Below are 10,395 nucleotides of genomic sequence, written 5' to 3'. Positions count from 1 at the left end.
TGGTATAGCACAGTGCGGGTCAGTACAGACTGGTGCGGCACGGTGCGGGTTGGTAGATTGGTGCGGCACGGTGCGGGTCGGTACAGCTTGGTGCAGCACGGTGTGGGTAGGTATAGATTGGTGCAGCACGGTGTGGGTAGGTATAGATTGGTGCAGCACGGTGTGGGTCAGTACAGCTTGGTGCAGCACGGTGTGGGTCGGTACAGCTTGGTGTGGCACAGTGCGGGTCAGTACAGACTGGTGCAGCACGGTGCAGTTTGGTACAGATTGGTATGGCACAGTGCTGCTCGGTACAGGACAGTGCGACTCGGTATGGGCTGGTGCAGCTGGATGCGGCACGGTATGGCTTGGGATGGTGCAGTAAGGGTCAGTACAGCTCAGTATGGCTCGGTAGAGTACGGTAAGGCTCAGTACAGCTTGCTACAGCACGGTAAGGTTCAGTCCCATTCGGTACAGCACGGTAAGCCTTGGTATGGCACGGTAAGGCTCAGTACAGCACAGTACAACATGGTAAGTAAGGCTCAGTACAATATGGTGCAACTCGGTACAGCCTGCCCAAGCTGTCAGGATGGAGAATCAGGGTGCAGGGTGTCTAGTGTAGTGCATGTAATGCGGTGCAGGGTGCAGGACTGGGTGCAAGGTTCAGAACGTGGGTGCCCCCAGGGTGCAGGGCACATGATGGGGTTCAGGTGCAGGACATGGATGCCCCCAGGGCATGGGGTGCAGGGTATAAGACATGGGTACTCCCGGGGCACAGGGTGTAGAACATGGGCACCCCCAGGGCATGGGCTGCTGGGCACATGACAGGATGAGTGCTGGGGGTGAGGTGTAGGGCACCACTGGCAGGCACCCCACCACAAGGGATGTGGTGGCCATGACACATAGATAGCCATGGGGCATGGCTCACCCCCAGCACGTGGGTTCCCAGTGGCTGTCCAACAAAGCCTACGAGCCTGGTGGGCAGGCACAGATAAAATGGGAGCTGAAAGGTCAGGCAGAGCAAATTAAAGTTCTTGTGATGATGAGCTTCCCATTTCCATGATGGAAGGAGCATAAAACTCTTGTTTCAGCTACATTAATCCATGAGCATGAACACCAGAGCCTTGCTGGCATGGCAGGGAGAGGGACAGAGCTGACACATGAGAGCCAGCTTTCCCACATGGCTGAAAAGCTGCCCTGGGGATGGAGTCCTCCAGCAAAGAGTCAGTCCCTGCAACACCAAGGGAGGGAAATGCCCTCCAGTGCTCTTCCCAGAGAACCTGAGCACTGTCAGCTCCATATTTGGGGAAGGAAATAGGAGAACAGGGTTGGACAGCTGGGAAATGGAGCCCTGTGTGGTGCTTTGGGGTTTGGGAAGGGGCAGGATGGATACAAGTGATCCAAACTGGCCATTCATCTCTGGGATTGCTCAAGCACACCATCACTGGGGTAAGAACACATTGCAGGGGTCAGGGGCCCAGTGCTGGCCTCAGCCGGATCCGCACGTTGCACATGGAGCAGCTCTTGGCTGCGATGCTGAAGTCTGGTTCTGGCTTTCCGTCCCAACAAGGGAGGTTTGAATGCAACATTTACCCTGTAATCATCTGGCTTCGGAGCCTGCTTGGGAAGCACCTTTAGAGGGAGGAAAGCTGCTTCTGCTGCCCACCATACAGATCCGCACCAGGCCAAGCTGGCTGCTGACTTTCCCGCACCCCCTGCGGACACAGCCAAGGCGGCACCGTCAGCAACAGGAGCAGGGAGGATGTGTGGCATCTGAAGGAGGCGATAACCCAACCTGCAGCAGTAATGGGGAATGCATTTGAATTACAAAGCACAAAGCCTTTTGCTTTGGGTAAAACTGTAATTAATATGAAATCAAGTTGTAATTAAAGGCTACTGTCTTGGAAAAAAATTGAAACAAAAAGCCAAGTGTGTATGTGCGCAGGGGAAATACAATTAAAAATTAAAGAAATGTGGAAAAAAAAATTACCAGGTTGGGAATGGTTGCAGAGCAGTACAGGTGGGTTAGACTTCCCAGCTCCCTGACACCGCTGGCACTGAATCAGGACATGTTGCAGCGAGACAGCCACAGAGTTGGGATAGAGGGCAGAGCCTTCCCCATCAGCCTGCAGCAGGGCTGCGTGCTGCACGCTCTGTTTGTGAGTAATGCATTCACATGGGTTTCATCTGTCATATGCAAAACAATTTCCCTAAAAAGCCACAGGAACCTGAGAAGAGCACGCAGAGCACCCATGGGGTGGGATGCACCTACCCCACGCCCCTTAGATGCTACAATAAACTGAGGGCCATGAAAGGAGGGAGTGTTTTACAAGGCAGATTGATCTTGTTGCAAGCTGGCCTCAGATGTGGCCAGAGCATGAGAAGCTTCCTAGTGTGTCTGCCTGGCGTGCTACCCCTCGCTCTGGACAGCAATGCTGAGCTCTCAGCTGCACCTCTCCACATCCCCTCATAGGTTTTGACTCTCATTGGTTTGACTGTCATGGTGATGGTTTCCCCCTGTTTTTTCTTCTTTGGTTAAACCAGAGACAAGTCCCTGACTGTGCCCAGCAGCACTCGCAGCTCCAAGACTTTATGGTTCCTTGAAACACCCCAGCCAACTCCGAGAAGTCCCTGACTGTGCCCAGCAGCACTCGCTGCTCCAAGACTTTATGGTTCCTTGAAACACCCCAGCCAACTCCGAGTCATTTGAGCCCCTTTTCTGAGACTGAGAACTCCTGATGCATTCCCTACTGCTGCCCTCCACCCTGCTCTGGGGCAGAAGTGGGTCTGCAACATTGCTGTCTGTCAAGGAGGCACCAGGCTCCCAGGGCATAGACACTGGAAGAACTTCCCAGTCCCCTTATTCTCTGCATGAATAAACAGCTGGAGTACCCCAGATGCCCCAGGTCCAGGTCTGACACCCTGCCAGGGCCAGCCATGCTGGGGGATCCCTTTGCAGAAGCACAAATGCCCTGGTTTGAGCTGGACCCTGCTCTCACAGCTGGTCCTGCTGCCCAGCACCAGTGGGCTCTGCCAGATCTGCCGTGCTGCAGGAGGAGAGTGACGCACCACAGCAGGCTGAAGAGGCAGACAGATGAAATCACAGTTTGTTAAAGCTTCTTTTCCTTTCTTGAGTCTCCTTCATTAATATTTTAATTAGAACCAATTCTCTGTGCAGACTGCATTAACTCAGTGTACCTCACAGATAACAAAGTGAAGGGTTGAAAGTGAGCACAGCTCTCGGCACAGCAGTGTAACAGTGAGGCCAGAGAGACCTCCAGCAGTACTAATAAGAGATCTTTGCTGTTGCATTCCCTCTGTAGGTGATGGCTGTGCTACCGGGCTCTCCACGTGAGCCAGGGGTGCTCAGGGAAGACAGGGCAGGAGACATCCCAGTGCCATAAGCCCCCCAAGTTCCTGGGACATGTCCATGAGGTGGGAGCTCACCTCAGACCCCTGAGCTGTGCAGTGCTGACCTCAGAGCTCAGGGACAAGCAGCTTCCCCTCCCTGCCCCATCCTACACTCTCTGTACATTGCTGAATAATTCCTTTCCTCCTTCCCTGCTTATCTCCAGGATGTTTGCAGGCAAATTCTTCCCTTCCCTTCCTTTTTCCATTCCCTTCCTGATGCAAATATTTCATTCCATTGTAGACGAGTCCTCTTTCCGGCTTCTTAATCAAGTTAATTACTGGCTCTAACCTTGGTCTGCTCTCCTCTATTCCCCCTTACCGACCCCCAAGTACTCCCTCGCCCCTTGGAGTTTGCTTCCCCTGGCTGTGCTTTCTCAGGGACAACACAGAAGTGCCAGGTCCCACAGCTCTGCTCCCTCAGCTGCTACTACCTCATCTCCATGCCTCTGCGCAGGCCATCCCCTTTCAGCGTATGTGCCCCCAGCCACATGGCTGCTGTGGAGCAGGGTTTGATTTGCTTTGCCAGCTCAGAGCTCTCCAGCCAGCACCATTGCTCACTGAGCCACTGGCTGCAGAGGAAACAAATGCTCCCTCTTTTGATGTGCCCCTCCAAAACTTGGGCTACCACAAACCTGAGGGAGGCATTGAGGGCTTAAAGTGGTTCAGAAAAGTGATTCTGGAAAGGGTTTCACCTGTGGTCTCCAAGCCATGATTTGGTGCTGTGGTGACTTCCAGCAGCTTCTCTGGTACGGTGGCAGGACCCAGAGTCTCCCGCCAGCACTGCTGGGAAGGGTTTTCTCCAGGAAGGGATTTCTCTGGCTCCCGGCACTGAGTGCTGCTGAGTCATGGGCTCCTGGGGCCAGCACTGCAATAAAACCATCCCACGGCCAATGCCAGCACAACAACTGCAACTTCTGCAAACAGCAACAGGGAGCACCCTGGGGTTGTTCACCTGCCCATACCCTGCCATCCTTCTCCAAACAACTTACCACCTCGTGCTCCCAACCCTCTGCAGGGCATGCTAACGGCAGCCAGCCAGCAGTGCTTCACCTTCAGGAAGGATCAGAGGAGAGGTAACCAGGGAAAATCCCTGTGGGAATTCCACGCTGCTCCCTCTGCAACCCTTAAGGCCCTCAGCAATACCTGTCTGCATGTGCCTGGTGGTTTCTCTCCTTGGGAATTCCAGCCTCCTCTTGTCCCCTTCTCAGCACACAGCACCCTTGTTCCCAAGGGAGCAGGGCTACAAGGGGCCTGTTTCACCATGCAAACTGTCGGCAAGGATGGTGTAGGCATCCCTAGCTAAAAAAAAAATAAATGGGATATAGCTAAAATATAGTTAAAAAAAAAGGGACTTATCACAGAATCATGGAATGGTTTGGGTTTAGAAGGGACCTTTAAAGCTCTTCCAGTTCCAACCCCTGCCATGGGTAGGGACACCTAGACCAGGTTGCTCAAAGTACACACAGTTAAACAATTGGTATTTGTGTCACTAAGGAAAAGCTTGAACAGATAATGGGCCTCCTAAAAGGTCAGGACGACCTGGAAACAATACTGACTAACAAAGCGCATTGACAGCTGGGGAGGAGGCTTTCGCCATGCATAGGCAGTTTAAGAAACAGGGCTAATGAATCTCAGAAAGAATTATCCTTGGAGATGGTACATCCTGAAAACACATGGACATTGTCCAGGTGTGGCTTTGACGGTCACCACAACGTTAGGGTGTCTTTTAGACGAATTATTCCAATAGAATAATAAAAATCACACCTTCAAGTCAAAACACCCAAGCCCAGGTTAAAAGACCTTTTCCTGAGCATGCATAGTAAGGAACCAGTGATGTAACCGGATGAAAACTAATTGTCAAGTTGTTAAATGGTTGGAGGGTTGCAGGGACTTACTAACCTGAGCTGAATTGTATAAATAGGTGAAATTATGGTTGGAGTGCTAGCTCTGTGGGATACCATCCAGCACCCTTTTTGTGCAAACTTGGTACAAACAAATACCTTGTGTCTGCTGCACACGGGGCAACGGGTCCTGTGTTCAGGATAAACAGGACACCCAAGGAGCAGGGAAATGCTGTGACAGCACTGGTCCTGGGAATGCTGCATCAGGAAGTGATCTGAGGCACAGATGGATGTCTCCAGCCCTCGTGGCCTGGACCGGGTAGCCCATGGGGGGGTTCCTGTCTGTCGCTGCTGTGCTGAGACCCCCGCAGGCGGGCAGCTTCCCCTCAGGGCCTGTCAGGGAAAGGTCCTCCTCCAGGTCGCCATGTCATGGCTGCAGCCTGAGCAACCCCTCCACCACACACACTGCCACAAACAACCGCTGTGGAGAGCGTTTCCCTCCTACTGTGCCCTCTACCAGCGTCTTCCTCCTCATCCCACCTCAGCCATCCCGCCCCACTGCCTGACACAGCAACTACCCACCGCCATCGACACCGACCGCCCTCCCCAAAATGGCAGCTTCCGCCTCCGCCACTACCAACATGGCGGATGGGCGGGCGGGTCAACGCCGCGCTTCCAACCAATGGGCAGCGGCGGCCTCGGCCGGGGGCAGCCAATGGCGGCGCAGAGCGGGCGGGTTTGTTTGGCGGGAAGCGGCGGTGTGTCGCTGTCATGGCGGGCCCTGGCTGCGGGACGTGGCGGTCCCTGCTGGGTAGGTGCGGGCTGAGGCGGCCCCGGGGCTGAGCTGGGGGATCTCTTGTCCCGGTGCTTCCTGCAGGGACAGCGGAGGGGAAGGGAGGACTGAATGTCCCCTCTCTGCTTTCATACACCCCTCTTCCTCCAGGCTCCCTGGTGCTCTAGGCTGCTGGCAGCCCCTCAGCTCCTTCTCAGCCCTGCTGCCCCTGCTCCGCTCATAAACCCTGTTCCAAAAGCTGGTGGCCCTGACGCGGTTACTGCCCTGGGGTGCTGGTGTTAAGGCACCACTGTGGGTGCGTGGTGCCAAGGGCCTTTGCAGGCTGACTGCCTGACATGGCTTTGCCTGCACTGGGCTGCCGATGCTGAAAGCCCGTGAGGCTTTGTCTGCAGAGCTGCCCATCGAACCATACCCAAATATCCCGTGCTGCTCCTGGCATGCTGCTGGATAATGACAGTCAGCCTGGGCATGCCTTTGCCTTGTCAGTGGTGTGTGCTATGGCAACAAAGAGAGGGAGGTGTCTTCAGGGGGGCTGCCAGAGCAAGCTAGGGTTATAAAATAAATTCAACTTCTCAGCCGGGAGAGCCAGGAAACGGAAAAGTGCCTTTGAAAGTGGAGCAGAGTTTCAGAAAGCAGTGCTGTGCCTTCTGGATCACCATCAGAACCTGAATGACTTCCTCCTGGAGGTAGGAGTGGGGTGGTTTGGGGTGTAGAGGTCAGGCTGGGGGATGGTGGGAGATCCCAGTTGGAGGTGTTCTTCCTAGGGCAGCTGTAGAGTGGATGCCCTGGGAGCACCATTCTCATGACACATGGAAATTAAAAACAACACTGTAGGAGTAATTGCAGTTTAGAGGTCTGTGTTGCAGAAATTACATTATTTTATTTTTCCTTTGTTCTTCTGTATTTTACTGTTACAGACTAAAAATGTTTAAGCATGGTTTGGATTTGTGAGAGGGGAAAATCCAGCCCCTTTTTCTTGGGGTCAGAGCTGGCTTCTTATGAGTACAGGATAGGAAGAAATCAAGAGAGACTTGGGTTTCCTCTGAATTGCCAACTACTACCAACTAATGTGATTGTCTTTATGAAAACCTGTGTAATCTGCCTGTATAGACACGTGAGACAATATTCTGACTTGGCCACGTTCTACCCTCTTCTCATCCATTGGAGAAAGCTTTTTCTTTAACTGCAATAGCCAGCTCCAATACCTGCCACAGTTCAGCCACAAGGATGTTTCTTTCTCTAGAGATCATTTGTCTTTACAAAAAGAACATTTAACTAGAGAAGGATCCAACATTTTGACGTGTTTCACCAAATATTATGGCAGCGTGGCTTCACAGAAGGGAGTTGAAAGATAGAAATTCTGTTACTGGTGCTGCTGCTGATCTGTTGGGTGACCTGTATCCTTTTCTTTGCATAAAATGATAATAACTATACATATGTCTCCTATAAGGTGCCTTGAAATCTCTGGTTTACCATAACCATATGGGAGCTTGGGAGTGTTAATTTCACTTCAGTTGCACCAGCCCCCAGGAGTGCCAGAGCTTTGGAAAGTGTAGGTATGTAAATGTGTGTAACAGACATCTAAGACTGTTAGGATTTTGGCTCGCAGGTGCAAGATTCAGTCAAGCCAGCTGGAAAGGATGGTGCAGAGCACCAGGAAGCACCATCAGAATCATTTTTAGGTGAGTGAAAGAGTATCTATTGGAGACAGATGTGGAAAAAAGCTTTCTTCATGTAATGAATTTTTGTCTGTTTAATGTGATGCCAGTTTTACTTTCTTTTCATTGTTTTGGTGTCCAACCCAGCTGCTTTTTATTTGGTTTTCCACATGAATTTTACAGTTAACTTTTTGCCTTTTTTGATTGGAGCTGCATTTTGCAATTATGACAGCCTTTGTAAGAAAAAGGTACAGATAAAATCATGTTATTCAGTAGTGACCAAGTATTTTGAATGTTATCATTTGATACAAACAATGCATCTTGATAAGCAAAATGAATGGTACAATCTGACCTGCTGTGGAAGGGAAACTACTGGGAGAGAAACCTGATTGGTTAATGGTTGGACTCTGATCTTAAAGGTCCTTTCCAACCTAAATGATTCTATGATTCTACGTGTCTCTTACTTGTTTGGTGATGGGACCCCACGGAGTATTATGGTTTGATTTGAAAATGTTACTGTGAGCCTCATGAGACTAAAATACAGAAATCTGCTTCACAAGGGTGTTCCTCCTCTGTGGTTGTTCTGTGTCTGTTTTATGTGCAGTAAATGAATGATATGTGCAAATGAAAGTGACTTGCCCAGTGCAACAAATGTCATCTGTGCTGGAAGATGTTTAAGACTTAGGACTTCTGTCTTCACAGTCATGTTTTCAAGCCTTTTTTTTCTCCCATACTGACAGCTTTCTGGTTTGGTTGTTTTTTTGTTTTTTTTTTTTCTTTTTTTTTTGTGTTTTTTTTCCTAGTCTCTGTTCTGCAGGAACAGGCCTCAAGGTCGGGTGTGCCCACAGGAATACTGGCTGCCCAAAATGCAGTTAACAACATTGAACAAATCTGCCAGGCTTCTGCGAGCCCCTCTACAGTCCCACTGCTGAACTTGGACCAGAGAGTAAGGGAAAAGGTTTACATTGAGTTTATCAGGAAAACAGTAATGTTAGGTTTAACTTTAAGCCTAGTTTATCTGTTCTGGTAAAGTCACCCAAACATGTAGGTGTTGCTGATGTCAGCCAGGTTATCTTCATCCTTAAAATGAAAAGTTTGGGCCTTTCCTATGAATTCTCTTCACTATTCAACCCTTTAGAAAGCAGTAAACAGGGAAAAGCAACAAATTTGTTTTTCTAAGACTGTTATTTACAAAGGAAATGATTTCTGCTTCATTTCTGGGGTGCTTCCAGGAAAGGTTGTCTTCCTTGCTTCAATCAGTCAAGGATTTGCTGGCGAACAATGTGTTCTCTCGCTCTTTCTTCTGTCAAGAAATATGGAAAATGAAGGTAAGAGAAATGTTGCTGTGTTACAGACCATTTAGACGTCACCTGTGGAGTGTGGTAGTGTGTTTTCACCCCATCTCTCCCATGATGGCCAGGGATAACTGTTAAATGGACTAGTGAAGTGCTGTGAATTCTGTTCAGGTTCCCTTGGTGGGATTTTTGGTGACCTACACCAGTCTTGCCACTGCTCATCCCTGCTCTGCTCAGCTGCAGTCATGAACTCCTGAGGATGACTGTGGTCTTTCTGAACTTTCAAAAGCATGAACTGAATTATTAATGGTGGTTTTTTTCTTTTTTTTTTTTTTTTTTATTATTTTAAAGCAAGTTCATTACCCCTGTAGCATGATTTGCTCCTTTGAAGAGGACTTAGTAGAGGAGGAGATGTTGAACTGTTTCCGTTTGTCCTTGGCACAGCTGGTCCTCACTAGGAACCAGCTAGGGAAGGGCATGGCACTTCAGTGCCTGGAGTTACAGCATGGGTGATGGGATTAAACTCATCTGAAGTGACACTGCAATTAGACACTGTGGGGGGTATAATTTTCTTCCCTATTTAGCTTTGCTGCCCTGCTGCTACCACTGAAGTACTCATCAGTTGACACACAAGTTTGCTGTGTGGGCTAAGCAATCTGGGTCAATTAACCAAGCAGTGCAGAGCTTCCCAGGTGGCTGTGGAGTTGCAAGGCCCCAGAAGTCCTTTATGTGTTTTGCCAGCAATATTCAGTGGTATTCTGGTTTACCCCTCCATTTATCTGGGACTGGTGATAAGCCCAAGTGAGTTCATGGAGAAAATGGCTTGAAAGAAAAATGATAGGGGATAACAGATCATGTTGCTTTACAAACGTGTTGTCTTGATTTCATCTGGGTGGTTTGTTTTCTTAAGATAAGTGATGCTCTGAGAAGAGTTGAGGATGTTTTGTGAGTGGGGCAGTTCTGATTGCTTACTGCTCTGGTGAGAAACAAGGAAGAGGCTGATCTGCCAGGATAAAGAGGCATGCACCAGTCTCAAATATCCCATCCTGGGCTGAAAATAGAATTCTGTGTGTTCTGTAGGCTGATCAAGATCTTGTTCTCAGGTAGACATGGAGATCAAGTGCTGCTGTGTAATTGAGATCGTTACAGTAAAGAATTAGGTTGTCAAAGGCAAAGTATGTGGGTGAGTCCAGGGTCATGCCGAGAGGCAGCTGCAGCTCACTGCAGGAAACTCCTGGGTTTTGCCTTTTCTTCTGAATGGCCTGTGTGCCCAGAACTCCCAGGTACCTCTTCCTTCATGAGGTGTGAAAGCTTTGTTTCTGTCTGAGAGTGTTTCTATCTAGAGCCCAGGTAGTGTTTATTTTACCTCTGTGTCCATCAGCCTCTCGGCCTGAAAGGTTGTAGTGTCTCTTTCTGTA

The 10,395-nt window shown here is 49.8% G+C and overlaps 1 protein-coding gene across 1 annotated transcript in view; it reads left to right on the top strand.

Annotated features, from left to right (window-relative positions):
- The first annotated feature begins 5,967 nt into the window (after nucleotides 1-5,967).
- Nucleotides 5,968-10,395, top strand: part of FANCA (FA complementation group A) — a 36,315-nt gene continuing 31,887 nt past the window's right edge. Inside the window, exons 1-5 of the mRNA XM_061370358.1 lie at nucleotides 5,968-6,042; nucleotides 6,601-6,710; nucleotides 7,634-7,706; nucleotides 8,486-8,628; nucleotides 8,915-9,010. Coding sequence (XP_061226342.1) covers nucleotides 6,003-6,042; nucleotides 6,601-6,710; nucleotides 7,634-7,706; nucleotides 8,486-8,628; nucleotides 8,915-9,010 — 462 coding nt within the window. The 5' untranslated portion in view covers nucleotides 5,968-6,002. The remainder of the gene's footprint in view (nucleotides 6,043-6,600; nucleotides 6,711-7,633; nucleotides 7,707-8,485; nucleotides 8,629-8,914; nucleotides 9,011-10,395) is intronic.

Source organism: Neopsephotus bourkii, unplaced genomic scaffold, assembly GCF_033783945.1.
Source record: "Neopsephotus bourkii isolate Nb327-2 ecotype Australia unplaced genomic scaffold, CSIRO-AGI_Nbou_v1 NB_1541, whole genome shotgun sequence".
Lineage (NCBI taxonomy): Eukaryota > Metazoa > Chordata > Aves > Psittaciformes > Psittacidae > Neopsephotus > Neopsephotus bourkii.
This window is presented reverse-complemented; position numbering and strand designations above follow the sequence as displayed.